General features: G+C 44.2%; 1 protein-coding gene across 4 annotated transcripts in view; it reads left to right on the forward strand.

Moving 5' to 3' along the window:
- Window positions 1–24,864, forward strand: part of Gfra1 (GDNF family receptor alpha 1) — a 224,450-nt gene that overhangs the window by 179,277 nt on the left and 20,309 nt on the right. For all 4 annotated transcript variants that reach the window (XM_008844314.1, XM_017800922.2, XM_017800923.2 and 1 more), the window contains 3 exons: window positions 10,574–10,683; window positions 13,918–14,052; window positions 18,343–18,524. In XM_008844314.1, coding sequence (XP_008842536.1) covers window positions 10,574–10,683; window positions 13,918–14,052; window positions 18,343–18,524 — 427 coding nt within the window. The remainder of the gene's footprint in view (window positions 1–10,573; window positions 10,684–13,917; window positions 14,053–18,342; window positions 18,525–24,864) is intronic.

Genomic DNA, 24,864 nt, shown 5'->3' on the forward strand with positions numbered 1-24,864 from the left:
TCTCATTACGTAGCGCAAGCTAGCCTCAAATTCACAATCCTCCTGCTTTGGCCTCCTGAAGGCTAGGATTACCAACATGCACCACCACACCTGATGTCTCCTCCAACATCGAAATGAGCAGAGGCCGCTTGAGTCTTTCTCACATGCCATCATCCTGACTTCCTTATCTGCCTCTCCCACTTTTAAAGATCACTATGATTACATCGGGCTCACCCAAATAACTCAGGATAACCTCCCTAGCTCAAGATTCATGCCCTCAGTCCCATCAGCAAAGTCCTTTGTGTAAGGCAGCATATTCTCAGGCTCCCAGGCTTAGAATGTAGATATCATTAGGAACCGAAAATGCCCACCTGGTATATACCATGCTTCATGTGGTTGTTCTTGTGAGCATCTATCTTGTTTTTATTTTCTGGGATATCATGGATTGTGGAACTGGTTGTTTACTTCTCTTCCCGGGGATGCTTAGAAGCTCAGAGCCAAATGTATAGTTTTCACACAGCCGGCAGGGTATGTGTGCATTTGGACTCCCATCTTACCCGTCTGTGGCCCCCAGTTCCCTCCCTGATACTCACCTTGACTCTTGAATTCCAACTACATTCGAATGCATCTCATACTTCTGAGGCAAGTGTGAGCATAAATGAATGAAGCCATGGTGGGTGACCTTTGCTGTCTAGAGTTCCTGAGCAGTTGATGATGTGGAACTTTGAGGGTTCCAGTTTGAAGGTGAGGCAACCTCTGAAATTTCTCCTGAAGTCAAAGGGACCAGCTGAATTCTCTGTGCTGTAAATTCACAGCATGTTGGTCTGGAATCTTAAGGTGTACTTCTACTGGTGAAAGATTGGTTGAACATCTACATTTCTATTTCTTCTTGTGGCCAAATTGTCGCAAAACTGATTTATTAATTTTCCCTGCGGAAATATCAAGGGCTTATTGGTCGAGATTTACTCTAAAGGGTTTTTACATCTTTGTCACTTGCACTTATCCCAGCAGACAGCTGTTGGATGGCTGAGAGCGTTATGATTGTTTCATCAGCCAGGAAGCCTTCAATTTCTTTGCTCCTTCAATTTCTTCCCTTAAAAACAAGCAAGGCCAAAGCTAGATTTTTCTGTGCTAATAGACATAGCATGGCATGGGTAATACAAACAACTTTATTTGACTTGGAGATGCAACACGGGGCTCTCTCATCTTTCTGTGTTCCCACTATTATCTACAGTGTGCTTATTTTACAACCATCAGTTTGTGTGTTGGGAGGAATTTTTGAGGGCGGTGGGGAAGGAGTCCCCGCTGAAGGGCAGCCCTGGACAGATCAGAGGCCGTGAAAGCCCCGTTCTCTTTGGGGTGGATTCCTTTGCCAATACCCATGACTTGCTTTTCAAATTTGCCAGTGCAAGAGTAGCTGTCGAGCTCTGTTAGCCACCTGGTAGGTGTTGACTGATGGCTGTCAGTGTTCATGCAAGGTGGCTTCTGGAGGGATTCCAGAATTGATCTGATGCTGACTGGACTTCCCCTGGGGGACTGCTGCAGTGCAATGTGATCTGAAAGGGTAAGGATGCATCACATCTACAGCCTTTGGCTGAACTCAACCTGGAGAGAATCCCAAAGTAGAAGACACAGGTGAAACTGTGCAAGAGGCGCCTGTGATGCCTGAGCTCCTTCCTCAGGCTCGGCTTTGTGGAAACCTCTGGAGGTTGTGCGTGGAGTACAGTGTGGGAAACCCCTGTGACATATGTTAAACCCTTGTACCTGGGATCTACCAAGGACCTTGGCCAGGCAGCCAAGGGAGCAGCAGTGATCAGATTATCCTCAGGGTTCTGTTAAATGTCTTAGAGCCTCTCAGATACCAGGATGAAGCTGAGCAGGGATTTGGGGGGTTGTGGGGGCAGGTGTTGAGGTTTACTTAGCCACAGAGGCCATTCCTGTTTTTGAAAGCAAAGGCACAAGATTGTTTCAGACTTCTTGGATTTAGTAGTGCTCTTTCCTAACGACGTATAGGTATGGTCTGGCTAAATTATCTCTAGTGCATCAGTTGGTCTAGGTTTAGAATCCACTCTGAGTGGGAACTTGAGGCAGAAGCTGATGAACACAAGACGTGTGAAGCTTTAGCATTTGCAGCTGGAGTGTGTGCATCTGCCCCAGGACCGTTGCCCCAGAGATGCAATGCTACTTGCTCAGCTCAAAGCCTCACCCCTAGACAGTAGGTGGACCCAGACTCAGCTCTCTCAATTTCACAGCGTGCTCCCAGCCTTTGCTCCAGGAAGCCAGAATATACAGCACCCAGTGAGGCATAGCGACACAAAACAACACCTCCTGCAAAATATATTTAATATAGGCTCTGATTTCCTGAACGATGCTTTCCAGATGTGCACTCCAGTGGGCTGCTGGAGCACAAGGGCTAAGGTAATTGTCTAAAAACAGAAAGAGGAAAAATCTGTTTTGTGTCACTGTAGCAGACAATTACCATTGCAGCACTGCCCTCCCGCTCTAATAGTAGAAGCGTGTTTGTCAAGTTGTTTTTCTTCTGCATGAGACATTAGGGGTGTAACATACTTACTGATATTTAGTCATTTAAAAACATATAGCTTCCTCTATGTCCCTGGGATAAAGTAGCTTTTCTTGAAATGCCCCTATTCTATGAGCTTATATGACTAAGCGCTTGTAAGGAACATCACAAGACTCTTGGCTTTGAACTGCTCAGATTTGTTTTGTTCAAAGCTGCTCCCCTTAGCTCCAAAGATGTAGCTTGTTCCACATATGTAATGTGTGGAAGAAGGGTATATTTCTCCAGGTGTGATTGCTGTTGCGTTTGTGGCAACATTAGAATTGGTCAGGACCTAGGGGAAAAGGATGAAGGCATGGACACAAAACTGCATTGAGCAGCAGGTGAGCTGTCTGGGGAAGCCCACATAGCTGTCGTACAAAAGCCATTTAAATATAGCATTGGTCCCATTTTCCAGGTGAAGAAACTGAGACTTGGAGAAGTTAAATCACATGCTAAGGGATAGGGGCATAAAAGGAGAGCTGGAGGAGAGGGAGGTGTTCCTAAAGCAGATCACTGTGGCTTAGATTACTCTCTGAGAAAGCTTTCAGAAATCGAATGAGATTCCCTCCCTCTTTCCCCTTCTCCCTCTCCCTCCCCCTCCCCCTCTCCCTCCCCTCCTGCCCCTCCCCCTTTCTCTGTCCAGCACTTTCCCTCTCCCTCTCCATTGTCTCCTGTTTACCATGCTTGCCTCAAACTCACTATGGAGCGGAGGATGACCTTGAACTCCTGCCTTCCTCTGCCTCCCAAGTGCTGGGTAATCCCACCACAGCCAGTCTTAGTTTTGTACAGTGCAGGGGCTCAAAGCTGGTTCTTTGTGTATGCCAGGCAAGTACTCTACGAGCTGAGCTGCATCCCCAGCCCATCCAGAAATTTCTTACAGAAGTAGATCAATGAAAGGGTTCTGTCCAAAGCTCAGGGTTTCTATTGAGTGATCATGTCCTTCAGTCCTGTATGGATACTGGTAAGGTCCAAAAGACTGCAGGGAAGCCTAATTCACTGATGGGGCCAAGGTATACAGATAAGGGGAGACCCCCATCAGTGAATTAGGCTGCATCTCTTCCATGAGGAAGGAGTCTGAAGTACAGTCCTCTTACAGGGTGGTCAGGGAGATCTAGTCTATACTAGATGACTTCAAACCCCCAGGCAAGGAAAACCCAATAGCCACTGTACATCTCCCTTGCAGAGCTGTTAGAGGCAGGTGACAATTCCTTCTCCAATGTTTGCCATCTGCTATGGGATCCTGAGCAGGTGCTCCATGATCTTTGGTTGTCTTGTAAGTTGAAAGAAAGGTTCCACAAGAGATCATGCTCTCTGCACTCAAAGGAAACCAGTTGTCTGTACACTAAAATTGTTAATAGCAGAGTGGAATTTGGATAATAATAATAATAATAGTAATAATTGCTTCAAAGAGAAAAGTGAGGTTTTTTGTTGTTGCTCTAGGCAGCTTTGAGGGTCCTGTAGCCTATATTTCTGAGATTTCGAAAGGGAAATCCCAGAGCTAAGAAGTTAAGTAACATATTCAGGAACTCTGGTTAATTAGTATTGGAGTGAGTCTGGATCCCATTCAAGATCTCACAATTCTTCAACCAGGCTCAATTCCACCAACCATGTGGCTCTTATCCAAGTATGGGGTTTGTCCTGGAAAAACATTTAAAGGATTATAATAATCCGGGATGAGCTAACCCGGGCCTTACTGATACGTGTTTTGCCTGTTCTTTATAATGCTATTTTCCCAAAACAGTTACAGAAAAAGTAGGTAAATGATTTCCCCACCCACTGTCAGAAAACTGTCTGCTGTTTGAGAAGATGCTCCTAGATTGTGTCATTATAATCATTTATCTATTTCCAGTTAGCAGCGTGCTTCCTCTAATACGATATTTTCTGCAGAAACCACTGTTTTTCAGATTTCCTAAGGCCCTGTCTGCATTTACCAGCCTTCTACTTCTTTTAAGGGTGGTGGATTTTCTCTTACTGAGGGCGATGCATTTCTACATTAGTGCCTATTCATTTCCTTTTCATTTTCTTAGAGAAAAACAATCAGAGCTCATCACTGCTGTCGTCATGGAGATTTCATGTCTCCATAAGAAATCCAGTAGTAGAGTTTCTTTGTTAATCCCATACTGGACATTTAAGCTTTCTTGTTTGGATCACAGAAGCCCAGGCAGGGAAACCACTGAAACCAGTTACAAATGATTCATAACCCAGGGTCGGCAGGGGGAGGTGTGTGTATATGAGGGGTGTTCAAGGACTGCAGGGTGCTCAGGCAATAGTTGGTTACTGGCCAGGTATAAGGGTGAGAGCTCTAAACACCTGCCAGACTTGACTCTCCAAGGTGCCATGCACTCAGTACAGTCAGAACTAGCCCCACCATCCTCCTCACAAGCCTACCCTCCTGGTTTTCCCACCGCAGCATCATTTTTCTGACCAGTTATTCACACTCTGGTCCTTTCTGCATTCTGACTTCCACTGTCTGACACATTCTCTTCTTTCTCCCTCCTCCTGGCTCTCAGTGCTCTGCTGTGCTTCTCCTGGGAAACCAGCTTTCTGATTTCAGCCCTTGCTTTGCTCCCCATTACCAGTCAAGCAGTGTAGGCACACAGAAGCCTAAGTAAATCGCTGACAGCCGAGAAATCTAAGACTCTTCCTTCCTAATACACATATCGGAGCACGTTACTTCTCAGTTTAAAGCCCTGCAGTGGCGCCCACTGCCTTTAGAACAAAACCTGAACTCAGCCCATCGAGACTATTTGTGATGTCACCGGGATCACTTCCTGTCTCACCTGTGGCCTCCTCATCCTAGCTGAAGCAGGTTAGCAGTGTTCCTGACAAGGTGTGTGTTAAGCATCATAGTTGGGCATCATCTCTGGGACTGGACCTAGGTGGATTATAGCCATCCCCAATCCCTGCACTCAGGGAGCTCTCCAACCTGGAAGGAGCCACTTACCCTCTCTACCTCAGTTTCTATCATATCGCCTTGTAAGGTCATTGTGAGAATTGGCTGTGTTGAGCACTTAAACCAGTGCCTAGCACATGCAAACCCACCACAGTTATTACCCTGGGATCTTGATGAATGTGATAATATGATGCTCCCTTCTGCCTACAACACCCTCTTTCGCCCTTGTCTGCCAGATGTGCCCCACTTTCCTCTCTCCGTCCCTACAGCGTGGCTTCTCTGAAACACCATTTGCAGTGGAGTGTGATTTTAAATACAATTCTGTTCCCATTTTCCTCTAGAAAGAAGACTTGTTTTCCTTGAATATAAAATTTAAGAAAAGGGGGGCTGGAGAGATGGCTTGGCAGTTAAGAGCACTGGTTGCTCTTGCAGAGGACTCAGGTTCAATTCCCAGCACCCACACAGTGACTAACAACCATCTGTAACTCCAGTTCCAGGGGAATTTGATGTTCTCTACTGACCTCCATGGGCACTGCATGACACAGTGCACTTACATATATGCAGGAATTACACTCATACACATAAAATATCTTTCTAAAAATAAAATATGTTAAAAATGAAATTAGGATAAGGGTACAAGATGGGAGGTGGGGAGACAACGGAGGGAGTAGTGTGTGGGGAGATTAACCCCAAGTATTTATGAAAATGCCACAAGGAAGCCTATTACTTTGTGTGCTAGGTAAAATATTAAAAATAAAGCCAAAACTTACAATAACACCAAAATAAAATACCTACCTCATTTGAGTTGTCAGGAAAAAAATAGATTACTAGGGAATCAGGTCTAATATCTAGTAAATCCTTCATTTGTGTTTAGGCTTACTTTTCTGAACAGCCTTTCTCAGTGTGGTGACCAGGACCTGTAATTCCAGCACTTAGATGGTATTAACAGGAGGATCAGGAGTTCCAGGTCATCCTTAGCTACATACCAGTTTGAGACCAGCCTGGGCAACACAAGACCCTGTCGAGAATAAAACAAGACCAAATTAGCCAAGGTACTATCATGATCCTTTTACATGTTCCTTTCAGCATCTGGATGCAAGGTTGGTGAAATTTAAGGACAAGATCTTTCTAATCATCATATCGAAAGCACTGACACAGGATTCAGTCACTGAGATAGAACACAGTGAATCTGCTTTGCCAATACGTGTGACCCTTTGTATACAACACCGTCAATATGTGTGACGGAGAGAGAGAAGATGGTGTAAGGGAATAATTCTTGTCTGTCTTTGGAAAGTAGTGAAGGTTAGCAGGTGCCACACCATTTCATTTGGCACCAGAGAAACAGGAGTGGAAGCCTAGCCCAGAAGTGCCAGGATTCGACTGCCAAGATGTAACCCAGGCATCATCTATGGGACTGACTGTATCACAGCATTTAGCAGGGTTGCACTAGTTTATCATCCGAGAATAACCTTTGTAGCATTTGCTCATTACTATGGGCTAAATGATCCTGCTGTAGTGCTTTTGAGTTACGACTGTGATGTCAACCAGTTCTCACAGTCCCTCAGAATTGCCCCTCCTGCCCATAATGATCTGACTCCAGCACATTACTGTATAGAATGCTTATTTTAATTTTCCCTCCTGTAAAGTGGGACTTCTATCATGGGATCACCTTGTCTCCAAGTGTGAATAGCGGGGAGCCAAATCTGGTAGAACTGTGGAAACGTGCGTGCTATAACAGTGCCCTGTGCTCACTCAGTCTGAAACTCTCCTCCCATGCACTGGCATTGTTACCAGGGAAACTGAGGTTTCCTTTTGGGGTTCTTAGTCTCATTAATAGAGTTTAGAAACAGACTCAGGAGGCTTGAGGACCATTGCATTAGAATTTAAGAGAAAACAGCACAGGTTGGGAGAAAATCTTGGCATCCACCAGGAGGAAAGATGGAGGAAATAAAATATGTTATTAAGAAAATGAAATAGCTCATGGAAAAGAAATAGCTTATTAAGAAAGGAAAAAGTACTCCCAAGAATGGAAGTGAGCCAAGAAGAAAGAACCCCAAAAGCATACTGTCATGGAACTTATAGTCTTTTATAGTATACAGGAGTGTGCACACGCACACACACACAAAGCTGTTTGTATTTTTTTTTTTTTTTTTGCACATGCTCTGTTCATTAGATGATGCCAGGGCAAGGAAGGGCTTCCAGTCTTCCCCTACAGACTGACTTCTTTCATGCCAGTCTTGCTGTTGCTTTCTCCCATTCCAAATCTCCTGCTACAGCCTTGCTGGTTTTAGGACTAGGATCTACACCCACAATCTCCTCTTAAAACACAACCCTCCAGCGTTCTGCTCAGAGCAGTATATTTCGTTTTAACCTCCTGATCAGGCTTATGCTTTCTGCAACAGACTGACTCAATTAGCCTTTCATTCCAGAGCCCAATTGTGAGTCAATTCTGAGGTTGTTAAGCAAAATGAGTCTAGTGGCATTAGCCCATGCAGAAGGAGAGCAATCCACGTCACATTGTCATTTCGTTAATTGTGTGCCTGAGAAGCAGGAGATGCATCTGTGGAGCAGGTGGGGCAGGAGGGGCCACCAGGTCAGGAAGCTGTTCAAGTACCACTGGCCAAGTTGTAGGCAGAGTGGGAGCCCCAGCTGCCTGGGTTGCAGTTAGCATTGCAGAGTTAGAAACCTAGTGCCACTAGATCATTAACTTTCATGACCAGGAAAATTCTTTTGAAATTAACACTCCATCCAGGCAGTTGAGTAAGCCTGAGACACCTTTAGGGATTTCCTGAAAAAAAAAAATCCTTTCACCAAATAACAGAAATAACCAGGTCTTATGTCATTCAGTGCATTCAGTAAAGGGTAAAGAACACCAGTGGGGCCTCAGCTGTGGTTGTGATCCAGGCACACATACAGGCTCAAGGAGGGGGTGTCATTTGAGACCCACTTAGCTTAGTACATGTCACTGCTCTAGAAGTGTTATAAAAGTGTTTCCAAGGAGTGTTAGTATTGTACAAAGGAAATAAAATAGACTTCTAGCACCAATCCCCAGGACTCATTACTGTGATGAGACATGTACCTGGAACACACAGAAATCCCAAGATCAGCACAGACAGGGAGGCTCAGCATGCCTGTTCATTAGGGTCCCAGCAAAGAATCATGGGAAGACCATGAACACCATGCTGTGCACTGTGAGCTTCAACGCTGGCCATGCCTTTGAATGCCTCTTCTACTTAAAATGGTAGGAAAGACGCTAGGTGTGGTAGCCCATGCCTGTAATCCTAACACCCAGGAAGTTGAGACAGAGGGATCACAAATTCTAAGACAGCCTGGACTATATAACAAGTGCTTATCTCCAAAACAACAACAACAACAAAACACCACCACCACACTTAAAAAAAAAAAAAAAACCTAGAAGAAGAAGAAAAAAATTATAGGAAAAGGATATATCATGTGCTTCCTGCAGCCTTTACAAACCTTTAATTCCCACAGTCCTGTCCCATTCAGCCCAACCAACCCAGGCTTGCTGGTATCATAGATCAAGCTAAACAAGTTGCATTTATCTCGTGGGAAGAAGTAAAATCAACACCAGCTATGCCAGCAGCTCACCCAGGTGAGTTCAAGAGAGAAAAACTGAGACAGTCTCCTGTGGTGTCCTGCAATTCCTGGCTAACTTACATCTCCAAGTTGATTGTGTTCCACCTTAGAAAGAGGTTGCTGTCTGCTGAGATGACCTCAGCAGGGGGCTACTTCTTATTCACAGTTTTTCCAGCAAGAGCCTACACAGTCCACTGACCACAAAGAGACCTCTTTGTGCCAGGCTTCCTTCCCTTCACTTCTGGGTCTCTACAACTTTACCACCACTCAGGGTTTCTGGGTAAACTCTCTGCCCCTGGAGAGTTCTAGAAGTGCTGAGAGCTGCACTCTGACCAATGAACCCTATAATCAGAGCATCTAACCACAGGCCTGCCGTGCCCACAATGAGCCTCACCTACTCCCTCTTGCCTTTCCCTTCACTCACTGAAAAGCCAGCTACTCAGTGTCGTAGGGCTAGGGGACATCACTATGCCAGGGCTGGGAGATGGATGAGAGGGGACTCAGGAGACAGAGATGTGCATTCTTCAAGGCACTAGGAATTATGGGAGCAGATGGGCTGTAGGCTCCTATTTTGATGCCAGGAACATGTTTCTGTATAAAGTAAATATTTTCCCACTGTGGATCTCCGGTGAGCATGTAGAGAAGCATATTTCCTAAAGATGCAAATAAGTCTAGTCAGAAATAAATATTGAATGGAAACTTCAAAGCCTCTAGATTTCTCCAGTTATAAACCCTGAAGACTTCTGTCCAAATAAGCAGACACACGCCAGTGGATGAGAGCTGGGGGAGGGGCAGTTGGAAGGTTGTATCAGGAAAGATGTCAACATTTTACTAGTTCATGTTTTCTCCTTGTGAGAGAAAGAGAGAGAGAGAGAGAGAGAGAGAGAGAGGAAGAGGTATATCAACAAGCGTATTACACTTGTCTGTCTAGAGACAAGATTTTTTTCTTCATATATATTTTATATTTGTCGTGAACACATATTTATGGGATATGGTATGACATTTCTATATATATACATATGCAGTATGTAATGGTCAGATAGTTAATTGGCATATTCCTTACTTAAATACATATCATATCCTTATACTGTGAACATCCAAAATCCTCTCTACTTACTGGTGGGTTTTGTTGTTGTGACTGTTGTTATATGCTTTATGTGTATGAGTGTATTGCCTGCATATATGCAAGTGCACCCATGTCATGCAGTGCCTGCAGAGGCCAGAAGAAGGCGTCAGATCTTCTGGAACTGGAGTTATGAATGGTTGTTAGCTGCCGTGTGAGTGCTGGGAACCAAACCCAGGACCTCTGCAAGAGCAACCAGTGCTCTTAACTGCTGACCCATCTCTCCATCCCCTCTAGATAGTGTTTTGAAACAAAATCACTGTTTATCTGCCACAGCTGCCCTCCTGTGTCATAAAACATGAGCAGGTATGACTCCTACCTGGCTGCACACCTGTACCAGTTTCCCAGCCTCCCTCAGGGACCTCTTCTCCCAGCTCGGAGGCCTGAGACGTTTTCAGCATGTTTTTCTTTCTTCTTGCAGATCTCGCCTCGCAGATTTTTTTACCAACTGCCAGCCAGAGTCCAGGTCTGTCAGCAGCTGTCTTAAGGAGAACTACGCAGACTGCCTCCTGGCTTACTCGGGGTTGATTGGTAAGCTGGGGGCAGTGGGATGGGAGAAGAATCTGCCTTACAAATACCCGTACTCTTTCCACTGTAGCCTGCCTGTGTCTGCCCAAGTGAAAATCTCCCAATAGTTTATGCTAGGGTTTTGAAGATAGGCCCTTTAGGACCTGCTTATTGAGAGAGAGAGAGAGAGAGAGAGAGAGAGAGAGAGAGAGAGAGAAAGAAAAATAAAGAGAAAGAAAAGAAACCAGAATAAAGGATACAGAAACAGGGTTATTAGGAAGCAGGAAGGTGGCAAGTTCCAAAGGAAATGAAGCATCTCCACTGGGGAACTGGCCACGCAGAACAAAGGCAAGGAAAAGTGCGGTTATTAGAAGAAGGAGAGCAAGCCAAACACAGTTAATTGAATTAGGGAGCTTTGGAGAGAAGGACCTTGGAAGTCATTCCATCAGAAGAAATAAAGAAGCTGTTTCCCAGAAGTGCCCTTTGGAAGTGAACCCCCCCCCGCCACCACACACACACACACACACACACACACTCCCTGATACTGGGGTGATTCTTGCCATTATCGTACTTGGTCATTTGACTCCTGGTGTGTAGGGAATGACGTCAGTTAATTCTCTTTCCCCCCGGCAAATAACTATTTAATAGCAGAAACAGTATTTTTGTTTTTGACATCCTGTGGCATTAAGAGAGCTACATTCTCAGAATTCAAGAGAACGGTGCAATTAAACAAGACTCCCACGTATAGAAAAAGATCCAGAAGGAGGCAGACTTACGTCTGGGGTAAATAGAGCAGGTAGGGGAAAGGTAGGTGTCCCCACGTATCAGGGACAGCAGAGCCTCACTGTCAGGGCTCCATTGCAGTGGGCATTTGAGAAGGCTGTGGAAGGTAAGCAAGAGCACAGTTGTCATAGAGTGATGGCTCAGTGGCACCTCACCCCCCTCTCCCAGGGCACGTGTCAGGGTTGCATATATCACCAGCAGGAAGGACCTCCTACCCAGAATGACAGCACAGACTAAACTTGTCACCAGAGTGTCTTCAGCAAGAGTCTTTAGGAAAATAAGCGACAGTGTTTAACACAAGGCTATTTCTGGTTTTAATAGCCCAGCTTTTTGAAAGGACACATGTGCTCCCATGAGTAACACCTTTAATAATACTGTCATGATTCCTCCAGCTATGTACCATTTCTATGGATTTAGCCAGTGTGTGTGCATCTCCTTTAGAACTCCAGAACTGCATTCACACCTCCTTAACAGTTATGCGTCTCTACTAGCGATCACATATGAAGTGATGGAATTGCAGAAATAACAAAAGTAATTAGGGCATACTCATTGTTTAAAAGGAAAAATAAATCCGGGGAAGCTCCCAGAAGACAACGTTAAGTTTCTGCAGATGTAATCTCACTCCCAGATGCAATCACCTTTAGTGCCTCAGCCTGTGTCCTTCTAGGAGGTCACACTCATTAACTCACCCATCAGTGGCCAAGCAAGTCGAGGTGCTACCAACACTCTGTGAGATCATCCCTAGGTTTGGCAAACCCATATGTGCCTGAAGAAGGTGAAATGGAGGGAAATGGTAGAGGCAACACATTCTACAGGACAAGATTTATTTCTCTCCTGGGTCTGGAGCGCTCCCTCTGCGCAGATTCCTGAGTCAGTGTATCCTGACTTCTTCGTTTCTTCTGTACAAACCTTGTTCCCCGCTCCCCTACGTCAGGGGTCCACTGTGGTACTGGAAGTATGATGGCTTTAGCCTCTTCAGTGTTTCTAGTGCCTGTTCCTGTCTCGGCTGAGTTAAACCTCCCTGTATGCTGCAGGTTAACATTCCCATGCTAAATAATAAGTCCCAAGTTAGTAAGGAATGGAGAGCATTGACAACATGCCCTTGACCCAGAAGAGCATCCAAAAATTAATTTTCCTTTTTTTGAGCCAAACCCATCCTCTGGATTACTGACCACCTATTTCTTTTTCCTTCCATAAAAGTAACTAAAAACAGAAAGTTCTTGGCGTTCATGGGCATTGCTTGGAGTGAGCCACCCGGGAGAAGACATTTGGATTATATTAAGTATAAATGGATTGTGTATTTGTACCCATGGAAAACTCACCAGAAAAACCACAGTTGTAAGCAGGAAGGCGCACCCAGCATCACTTTGAGGACTGTTGAGGGTCCACAGACTGTACTTCAGGAACCCTAGGCTCAGAGGACTCCCCCTTCCTCTGTCCCTTCCCTCTCCTCCCTTTCTTTGTTTTTCCCCTCTCTTTTTTTTTGACGGGGTCACATGTGGCCCAGGCTGGCCTCAGACATAGCTTGATGGCCTTGAACTCCTGATCCTCCTGTCTCTACTAAGTACTGAGATGACAGGTATGTAGCACCATGCTGGCCTATGTGGTTTTGGGGTATTTGTGCACGCTAGACAAGCACTCTGCCAGCTGAGCTATCCCCAGCTCTGTTTCCATTTCTTTCATGGTTAGAAGACTTTAATCAGTTGAGAATCTGAATAGGAGATTTGTTATCTACATTTTTAGGCATTTAAGATATGGGGAACATATTGGAGGGGCTCTATGCTTCCTTGTGTTACCCTAAAGAAGCCATTTGCAGGGCTGGAGAGATGGCTCAGTAGTTTAGACTGCTCTTGCAGAGGACTGGGGTTGGGTTCCAAGCACCCGCATGGTGGCTAACAACCATCTGTAACTCCAATTGCAAGGGGCCTGATACTCTCCTCTGGACTCCTTGGGCATTGCACAACACGGGTGTACTTACATGCATGTAGACAGAACACTTATACACATAAAATAAAAATAAATAAAACATAAAAGGAAAGTCACTTGCTTCTGAGAAAACTGAATTAAAAGTCTTAAAAGAATGTTTAGGATATGTGCACCCAGTACTCTATTCATGAAGATTAATGGCGCTCTCAAGAATATGCAAGGGATTTGGCAACACATGCATTCTAAGTTAATTCTCTTTATTCAGTGACATCCACACCATTTGTGCAGGAAGAAAATACCCTAAATGCAGCCCAAGGAGTTCACTTAAAATTTTTAAAGTAAATGTGTAAATTATTTTATGTGCTCAAGATAAATTGCCAAGAAAATGTACTGCTTAACATAATTTCCCACCCGGCAAACACAGACTTTGTAATTAGCCATAGCATTTTCACCATCAGACCAACATGTGTTTCTTTTTAGGCTACAGAAAGTCTGTATCATCACAGGGGGATTACATGCCTTGTGTTTTTCCTTCTCTCTTTCTTCTAGGCACAGTCATGACCCCCAACTACATAGACTCCAGCAGCCTCAGCGTGGCCCCGTGGTGTGACTGCAGCAACAGTGGGAATGACCTAGAGGAGTGCTTGAAATTTCTCAGTTTCTTCAAAGACAATACATGTCTCAGTAGGTTTTTAAAAAAACAAGCAGCATGCCAACTCATACATGTTTTCCTTTCTGAGCTAAAGCTCTGCCTCTTGATGTGTTCCCTCTCTCCCCTTCTCCCTCTCCTCTGTCTCTTCTTCACGCCCTTTTCCTGATGCTGGTGGTGACCCTACTCCTTTTGGCAGGCCGAGTGACACAACAGGGAACCATATAAGTGATGAACTGGGTGCTGCCGAGACATCCTGGGTGGACATGGTGGTACATACTTTTAATCCCAGAACTCAAGAGGCAGAGGCAGGCAGATCTCTATGAGATCAAGACCAGCCTGGTCTACATAGTAAGTTCCAGGCCAGCTAGGGCTACAGGGAAATAAAAAACAAAACAAATCAAAAAACAAAATGGCTGTGATCCCAAAGGCTTAGAAGAAGAAGAGATTCAGTGAAGGAAGGGTACTTTATGTGGGAAAGAACATTTCTACCCACAGGTAAATTTTGATCTAGGCAGCCAGTGGCAGGACTCCATTCCTGAGTTCCGGAAACCTGGAAGGAATGTGTAGTGTTAGAAGCTCAGATGAAGTAGATGGGACCAGGCCTCTGAGGGGTCTCCAGGAAAAATTAGGATGTTAACATCAACAGCCCCCTTGGATTTTCAGGACTGGCTCAGAGCAGAAGCAACAAATCTTAACGTAGAAACCTGGCAGGGAGACTCAGGATGTGGGTTATCTTGAGAGGTGAAATACGTACTGCATAAGGGCAGAATGTTCCTGCTTGGAAACAACACTAGTTGTTACTTTAGGCAATTTGGAAACATGTTTGACAAAACAACAGGGATTTACAGCTGTGGACCACGGGCATCCATCAGAAAAAATTAAAAAGCAGGCTGCCAGCACACAGTGGGCATGCCCTGGGTGACTCTCCAGCTGAGACACTTGAAAATGGCCCTCGCTTTGGTGGCAGCCATCACTTGTGAAGGGTCTTGTATGTTCCAACTCACTGTAGGGAGTATAATATTCACACGATCTCATTTTCTGTCTTCCATGCAAGAACCCTGGGAGACATAGGTCTCATTATATCCATCTGACAGCTGAGCAAAAGACTAGTATTCACATAGATAGAGCCTTTGTGTGGTGGAGCTAAGATTCAAAGCCTGGGTCCTCATATAGTCCCCTGGCTCCTGAGGGCCTAGCTCATGCCTGGTATTGAAAGACCTGTTGGACAAGAGTTTAATCCTGAACATCAGGGACCAGGTCTGACTTCCTGGTGACAGGCATGGACCAAATTTCTGGGAATCAAATTTCAGTCATGGCCCTAAGAGCTTTGTCCTCAAGTGACAAGTTCTACATGATGATATACATGTTGACTGATTGCTGAGGAACTAGCTAGTGATTTGCCAGCTCTCCACAAAACATCTCATGTGTTCTGCTAAAATTTCCTCATCATTTCCTTTGTTGAATAGAAAAACCTAACTCACTAGGCATTAAAACCTTGCTTACTAGGCATTTAAAATAATGTGGCTGAAATTCATTGTTCTGCGCCTCCTGAAAATAAGGCAATCTTTTGCATTCTTGGGCAGCGTTCAAACCCACAAGCCTTAAAGATTGGAAACATTTGCTAAGACATTGGGCAGACAAGCACATTGCAACTTGGACCTCTTCTTTGGTCTTGACTTTATACATTCTTTTTTTTTTTCTTCACATCTTATACTCCTCTAGATGGATGCAAGTTTTATCAAAAATAAAGTAAAAGAAAACTTTTCCCTCGCAGAAAAATTAAAGTTATTCTTCCTTGGTAACGTTCTGGTAGGGGAACAAATAGTCTTATTGCTAATGACTTTTCAACAAAAATAAATGCCAAAGCCAGCCAAAAGTTTTCACAATCATCCCATTTAATTCTTCCTTTGTTGAGGTGCAGAACACCAAGACACGGGGCTATAAATGCAGTGCCTATAAACAGTATTGAAGCAGAAGAGATTACAGTTTGCTAATTGTGACTCGTATGTGGAAACCTCATTCTACTATGTTCAGATGAAGCCAAACTTCGCCCAAATTCCCCTGCAGCTGCAACTATTTGTTTGGTTCTAGTTTGGAAACGGGAAATAGTTATTTTAAGCCAAGTGAAGAGCAGGTAGAGGTATAGGAAATGGTGAAGAATAGGAAGGAGGGGGAAGTGAGGCGGGAGCTACATCACTCAAGTAGGAGCATCTTCCTCCTGGAAGCCTCCCTAAACCACTTTATCTAAACATGTTTCCTTTTCCTATGGCTACTTGTGTTCCTTTTGCTTCATTTTCTTTTTTAAAACAATATTATTTTTATTTTATGTGTACGAATGTATTGACTGCATGTATGTAAGTGCACCCATGTCATGCAATGCCCTCGGAAGTCAGAAGAGGCCATCAGATCCACTGGAACTGGAGTTACAGACAGTTGTTAGCCACCATGTGGATGCTGGGAATTGAAACCAGATCCTCTACAAGAGCAACCAGTGCTCTTAACCACTGAGCCATCTCTCTGGCCCTGCTTCATTTTCTTTGGAAAATTTCTCACCATCTCTATATCATCAATTGTGCTTATTTGCCTTCCTGGTTGGAAGTTCTGGATGGGGTGGGGGGCTTTGGTCTTATTTTGCTTCATTGTTGTCAAGGCCACATGTCTAGTACATGGAGTCACGCTTGGCATTTATTAGGTAAGCCATGAACATTTGAATGAATGAATGAATGAGCGAGCAAGTGAATAGTTGAACTCACAGCAGCAGGCAGAGTACACATACTGGGGTGCTTGGCATTTATTAGGTAAGCCATGAACATTTGAATGAATGAATGAATTAATGAATGAATGAATGAATGAATGAGCAAGTGAATAGTTGAACTCACAGCAGCAGGCAGAGTACACATACTGGGGAAAGCACTGGTAGTCATCACAAGTGACAACTGTCTGGAGTTTCTGTGTCTAACAAAGAAAGGCCGTGAGGTTTTGTTCTTTCTGAGCTCATTTAAGGACCCTGGTCTGTGGTTTCTCCTATCCACATTCTGGGTACCACGTAAGCCATGGAGTCTGCTAGAAGCATAAAAAAGGCATTTGTATTAATTGGAAGCCGGCTCTTACAGAACCCCCCTCAAAATGTAAAGTCATAGAAAACAAGCCTCCAATTTTGCTGAACTTGAAGTATAACAATTTTGGAACAAAATGTCATTTCTTAAAGAAAAAATTAGGTCTCAATTATTCTGTCCTGTGTATCAAAAATGCCAACTAAGAGTCATATATTAGTAGTTTGCACATTCAGGTCCCAAATGAAAGAGTTTGATTTCTTATACAATGAATATGAAATAAAAAATTCTTAAATCCAGGCCAAACCCCTGAAGACCTGATTAAAAACTGTTTTTTATTCATTTGGGGGAGGGAACAATATACAATCAATTTACTCTTGCCATAAAAACAATCTAATCCCATGAAATTGTAATAAGCTTTGGAAAGTTTCACATTTTAAACTTTTCATTTAAACAGGGCTGCTCCTTTCTAATTATGCAGATTTCGTTTGGAAGCAGAAAGGGGAAAATAATCTCACTTAAATTTTCACAAGATATCAATGTGGTTTAGGATGGATTTTTCTTTTAAAGAAATTGGCTGCATTTTGCTTCCAAAAGAGTGTGAATACTAGAGGTGCCTCTGCTTCATGATTAGGGATATATGTAAAAGAAAAAGACTTGGCCAGGTGTGGTGGCACATGCCTTTAATCCCAGCACTTGGGAGGCAGAGGCAGGCAGATCTCTGTGAGTTCAAGGCCAGCCTGGTCTACATAGAGAGTTCCAGGCCAGCTGGGGCTACAAGGAGACCCTGTCTCAAAAAGACCAAGAAATAAAAATAAAAAAAAGAAAAAGACTCAAATCAATTTTCTTTTAGTATAGAATTTTAACATAGTATAGGTTTTTTTGTTTTTTGTTTTCTTTAAAAAGTGACATAGCTCTGTGATCCTACTATAAAATTTGAGAACAGGTTTCTAAGGGCTGACAGATGAGCGTTTCAGGGCAGGGATCTTGCTCAGCACTTGGCTCATCAATAGCAACAGAATAAATATTTGTTGCATTTGGAGTATGGTCAGTGTCCGGCTCAGTGTTAATGACTGAATTGATTTTTGAGCACTTGACAAAAGAGACTGGTTCTCAGCACCAGCAGGGTAGATGGATGGATGGGTTTTGCTCTGAAAAGTCCAGTGCTGTAACCAGGATTTCTCACGTGCCTCTCTCTGGCTGTGTGTATCCCGTCTGCTATATTTGCTGTTTGATTTTAAAATTGGATTTCCTCCTGTTTTACTGCAGAAAATGCAATTCAAGCCTTTGGCAATGGCTCCGATGTGACTGTGTGGCAGCCCGCCCTCCCAGTACAGACCACCACTGCCACCACCACCACAGCCTTCCGGGTCAAGAACAAGGCTCTGGGGCCATCAGGGTCTGAGAATGAAATTCCCACACATGTCTTACCACCTTGTGCAAATTTGCAGGTGAGAAGCGGGTCTGGGTTTCCTATTGGAGTTTGCTTCTGGGGGAGTGTGCATTCATCTTCTGAAAGGTACACGACTGATGGCAAATGCTGCTTAGATTTGTATCTTTTTATTTCATTTTAAATCGTGTATTATGTGTGTGTGCATGTGTACATGTTTATGTGTGTGCATTCATGTGATATGGCATGTGGGTGGAAGTCAGAGGACAGCCTTAGTTGTGGGTCATCTTCCACCTTGTTTGAGACTGTCTCTTTGTTCACCACTGAATATACCAGGCCGGCTGTTCTTCGAGCTTCCAGAGATTCTCATGTCTGCCTCCCATCTTGCTGTAGACTACTGGGATTACAGATGGCATGCTACTGTGCCTGGCTTTACATGGGTCCTAGGAATCTGAATTCACATCCTCATGCTTACACAGGAAGTGTTTTACCCATGAGCCATCTCCCTAGCCGAGATTTGAATCCTGAATCTGCATTTTAAGCAAATAAGTGGAGATTGTGGAACTGACTCTGCCACTTGCTGGGGATGTGGCTCCATAAAATGAGGGATCTGGACAGATGCACCCCTAAAGTTTTCATTTGGGAGATGGTAGAGTTGGGTTGACTATCTCTGTGACTCATTCTGTGTTCTCTATAAATCTTTGAAAAGGGATTGCTCACGGCTTATCCCCATCACAGCTGTTGAACGTAATGTGGTGTTTATCTCTGAAGGAAAAGCGGAGACAATGTTATTAGTTCCGTGTTAGCTCCTATGTATTCCTGAATGGCCTGGTTCTCTAGGACGCAAAACCAAATGCTCTTCCAAAGTGAGAGAAGCTGCATGCTGCCTGCAAAACGCTGCATGAGACCAGAATTCAATGAGAATGGCCAAGCAATTCTTTGGGTAGAGCCAAGGCTTAAACATGATGATTTCCTTTCTTGAGTCAGAAGATGATTTTTTTTTCTTAGTGATTTTTCACAGTAGTGAGTATTCAACTCTTCAGAAAGACATTAGTAATTTGGAGGTTCACCAAGGTCCTTCCACACTAAGCACAAGAGTACCTCCCCCTTCCCCACCTCCTTGCCAAGGATCAGCCTCACTTGAATTCTCAGAAGGAGCCTTCTTATGCTACATGCCTCTCTACTGTGCTCTCTAGAAAGTGTCAGGCAGTTTTCCTTTTTAATCTGTATGATACTGCCTTACTCCCAATGTTTCTCCTCTTCTTGGATAATCTATGTGCCTTTCATCTGAGCTGTAGTCTCTGTCCTTTTCAGACTTCCTGGGTCCCCCACTCCAACATACAGTCTCAGAGCAATTCACACCAGACATCAAGAAAAAATCAGATAGAGCTTAAGGTAAACCCAATGTTCTTTGGATTTCTAAAGCATTTTTAGAGCCCTTTCCATCTCCAAAGGCCTGTGCAGAGAATGATAGAACTAGGAGGCAGCTTGGGGAATGGCCTGTGGCATCTACTTCATTCTGCAGCAAGACCCTGAGTTTGAAATAAGAAGTGACTTGTACAGGGTCTCCCAGCCCAGTGGAGGTGGATCTGGAAGGACAAGACCAATCTCTTATCTATCTCTGGTCAGGACTCTGGCCATACTCCACCCTCCTGTTTCCTGTCCAAATCACCCTTTGTTCTTTGTGACCCCTCAGATTCCAGTATCAACAAGGAGAAATGCCAGATGAAGGATGAGATCTTGTCATCACAAGATGATGAGTCAGGTGTGGTTTATGATCAGTATGATCAGTAAGAAAGGGGAGCTTGGACTCAGCAAAACCCATGTCATTCTACACTCAAAAGGTGACTTCAGAGGCCACCTACAGCCTGTTATTAAGTCCCTTCTGTGGCTTAGAAACTGCAGAGAGATGGACATTCAAAAACTAAAACAAAAATTCACTCAGTGAACAGAGTATAATAGGCAAGATATAGCTTGCCCACAATATTGCAAGGTTACAAGGTAATATCTCAGATTAATCATTGTAAACCATGAAATTCCCACTGTCCCCCCATGAATGGAGAGAAATCTGCTAGGCATAAGAAGTGTCACTTCTTCCCCAACCCCTTTCCTTGGTCCTATCCCAGCTCTGACACGGGCTCTCATGGTACAGGAGGATTCAGCCTGGCCACACAATGTTTTGCCTCTAACAGAGATCTACCCAGCGTGTTATTTATCTTAGGGCTGCCTTTTGACTTTTCTACAGGAAAGACTGAAGGAATTGGACTGGTCAGGATTCAGGGTGACTATACTTCTCCCTGTGATGCACATTGGAGTGTAACAGCATCTGGCTTCCAGGGAAAGGGAACTCAAGGGTTTTACAAACTCTTAGAAGACACCTGCTTGAGTCTGTATTTTCACACCTGAGACATGGCATGAGCATGAGGCTTTAGCAAATGCGTTAACCTCTCTAACCCTTATCTTCCTCATCCAGCAACCAGTAGTATCCTACCTGCTAGAGTTCAGTTAATGGGGCAGAATGACAGATAGAAATGTCCATTGCGATGCCTGGACCACAGTTAGTTGGTCACATGGTTCATCCTCTTCGAAGATGAAAGGGCAATGCTGGACTTTTCTTGGGAGTATAGTGCTAGGGTGTGCTGGGCTGGTCCCAAGGCCAGTACTGTTTCTTCATTGTTGTTTGTTTTCTCCTTGTTCATGAATCTTGGACAACCAAGGCTCTCTTTACTTTAGGAATGGATGGTGAGGAGGAAGTAGAGTATAAGAAAAGAGGAAGGGAGAGGCTGCCTTAGTTCCTCCTGAAGGTCCGTGATAAGAATGAAGAGACGAACTGGTTGTGATGGCACACAGGCCTTTAATCCCAGCACTTGGAAGGCAGAGGCAGGTGGATCTGTGAGTTCAAGGCTAAGCTGGGTCTACAGAGAGACCCTGTCTCAAAAAGACAGAGATGAGAGAGAGAGAGAGAGAGAGAGAGAGAGAGAGAGAGACAAAGCTTATACCTCACTCTGGGCTGCCTCTGGCTTCAGGTCTAGAACACAGGGCAGAGGAGGACTGAAAGTTTGCCAGTGAATTTTTTTCCTGCTTGATGACCTCTTTAGAATGGCCTATTCAAAGAATGGCTGAAGGATCATTTGAGGCCATAGATTGGTAAGGAGGTGACAGTGACAAGTAAAGGGCCTTCACCTTGAGAACGTGGTCCCTCTGGCTGATTTAGGGCTTTTGCTCGGTGTAGGGATCTCAGGAGACTCATTTTCTGCCTTGTCTTTCCTCTGCCTGCCTGCCCAGCTGTAGATGAATTACCATTGGGGGAGGATCCTAGAATTATCTTGGAATGGCGTTTGTCCTCGCTGCCTGTGTCCCGACTCAGAATAGAACTGACTTAAGCCAACTTATGATCTATTGGTAACAGATCTGAAGACAGTCAAAGAGTTTGGCAGCCTTAAAGTTCACTTCCCATGAGATGAGCCCTCTTGTAATATTTTTAAATATACAATAACACGAGAAGACTCTCAGGGACTGGAGACTCTGTCTTAGCATTTGAGATAGATTTCCCCCTTGGAAGGGAAGAAATACGAATAAACATTTTTCAGAAGTCTGCCTGGAAGCATAATTATTGATGAACTACAGCAGATCTGCCTGAGGAGTGGGTGGCCCAGGGTCTGGTGATCACGGGTGCATGGGTAGCTGCTGTGAAAGGATTTGCTTTAAAAAAGGAAAGTTGATTGATTAGTATAAAATGTCAAGGAAATGTCCAAGTGCTGGCCCCCTGAAGTGATAAAATACTGGGTTTGGGGTAGTCTGCCAAGCTCCTATGTCAGGATTGATTGGCAGTCATATTAGTAACAAGCATGACGCAAGCTGTGCTATTGTTAGCCTATCTCTCTGACTTGTATCAAGTGGTCACATGAGAAACAAAGAAACCTTAATAATTCCAGCAATTACTTCATCATCTGTACCTTTGAGTGGCCTGGGAGTTGCAAACGCTTGGGTTATTTAAACCAAAGGAACTGTACTTGTCGCTTATTTAAAGTAAATATCTCAGGAAATGTAAGTGGGTGTTGGAAACATTTCTATTTGGTGTCACTGTACACTGCTTAACTCTGTTGTCTTCCAGTGAAGACCTCTTGATGTGTTATCTGGAGACCTCTGAGTTCCATGTTCAAGTTCAGTAAAATTGTCTTTCGGTATCTGCAAGGGGATAGGTTCCCAAAGTTACCAAAATCTATGGACATGTAAATTCCTTACGTGGAATAACATAATATCTGAATACAACCTTTACATTTCCTCCTATATATTTGAAATAATCTACAAATGGCTATGTGGCTAATGTAATAGCATAAATAGCTATTACACTGTATTGCTCAGGAAATAATAAGAAAAAGATAAGTACATCTTCAGTACAGGTACAATTTTTTTCTTTGTGTTTTTGAGACAGGGTCTCACGTTGGACCCCAGGATGGTCTGGACACTGCATGTGGCACAAGCTGGCCTTGAACTTGGGTCATTCCTGCTGCCTCAGCCTCCATGAGCTTGTGTACACGTGGAGGCCAGAGATCCGTCTTGAGCATCATTCCTTAGGAAACTGTCAAACATTTTTTGAAACAGAGCCTCTCACTTTACCTGACACTTCTGGTTGACCAGTGAGTCCCCAAGGATTATTTGCCTGCCTCTGCTTCTCCAGTGCTGGGATTACAAGCATGTGGTTGCTTATATGTGGGCTATAGGGATCAACTCAGGTCCTCATGCTTACACAGCATACAGTTTTCCGACTCAGCCATTTCCCCAGTTCACTGTTTTGGTTTGGTTTGGTTTGGTTTTTTTTAACTAAAAACTTTCCCCTGGTTGGTTGAGTCTTCCAAGCTGGTAGACACAGTGAGCCAACTCTACTGGAGACTGGGCACTGCAGCCTCAGGCCTGAACTCCGATCCTGAGATAGTTTCAGTGCCTCTTCCTCTCTCATTTCCTGTTGAAAGAGTGTAACAGATCACAGGACACCTCCACAGGCCAGGTCTAACAGGAGTGTTGGACTACTGTGGGCAACAGCAGGTATCCAGTGCACAAGCTCCAAAATAGCTTTCTAGGGGACAAATAAAACACATTTGGGTGTGAGATATGGAAGGCTGGCGGATATTGATTTCTAGGCTTGGGTCTCCTCTTCTCTTTGTTCTAGTGGGATCCTTAAGACATTTCTAGAAGGAATCAGCAGAGCAGCCGGCTGGATTATAAAAAAAAAATGTGAGCAAGTCCTCCAGTCCAGCTTTTGTAAGAATGCCTCTTGCCCAAGTCAGCAATGCCAAGTCAGCTCTCCTGCTGCCCTGCATCTCGCAACAGGTGCACAGTCTCACGGTGGTCCGAGCACATCAGCCCTAAGTAGCCATCAATAGGGATTCTCAGCTCCCTCTGTGGGTCCAAGGGAAGGGTACAGAGAGGCCTCATTTTCAGTGGATCTGAATCTAGGTCCACACCTGCCTTTCCTTCCCAGCCTTAACGTCTTCCCTTTCTTCACTAGATCTGAGTCTAGATCCATACCTCCTGGCCTCCCAGCATAGTTAGCCTCCTCTCTGTTCTTTCTTTTTTTTCGAGGGGGGCGTCTTTTTGAGACAAGGTCTCCCTGTAGCCACAGCTGGCCTAGATTCACTAATGGAGACCAGGCTGGCCTCAAACTCACAGAAATCCACCTGCCTCTGCTTCCCGAGTGCTTGGATTAAAGGCATGTGCCACCATGTCCGGCTCACAAATAAGATTTTTTTAAAAAAAGAAAACAATTCACAGTTGATGGACAGAGAGGATCTTCTGCCTAGAATTCCTCAGTCAGTAAATAAAGCATGAGTTTTCTTAAACTGATTATGCTGAAGGTTGTAAACATCAATCTCATAATGTTTAACTATGTACCAGTTGCTTCTTTCTACCTAAAGCAAGGTTTTGCTCTCTGTTCTTTCTTATCCCGAAGCAGAATCAAGCTCACACTGCAGGATAGGCTCTTGTAGGATGTCAGCCAGGGTTTGCTGATGGATAGATAGGAGATGTGGGGGAAAGACAATCTATTTAACTCTTTCATATCCTGCCTGAGAACATTGACTATAATCTATATTTAGAAGACTTCTTTCCCCTCATTTGCTCCAGTACCTCCTGAGACTCAAACAAAGTCCATTTGTTCTAGATAGGGCCAAACCAGTCCAGAACTGATTTTGAAACTTCCCGGCAGGAAGGTGATTATCCCAAACTGCTAAATACGCAGGGCTCTGCTGGCTGTGACCAAGCACAAATTTTTAAGTGTTGAGTTTTCAAAGGAAAGCTGCCAATGGGTGTTCTGTAAATCATTTGTGCCGGCAGACTGACCCCATTATGTCAGCTAATCCTGGAAATACAGGAGGTAAATTTAAATCTTCGAGCATGAAGCA

The sequence above is a fragment of the Nannospalax galili genome, unplaced genomic scaffold (genome assembly GCF_000622305.1).
Source record: "Nannospalax galili isolate Female #2095 unplaced genomic scaffold, S.galili_v1.0 scaffold1362, whole genome shotgun sequence".
Taxonomy (NCBI): Eukaryota; Metazoa; Chordata; class Mammalia; order Rodentia; family Spalacidae; genus Nannospalax; species Nannospalax galili.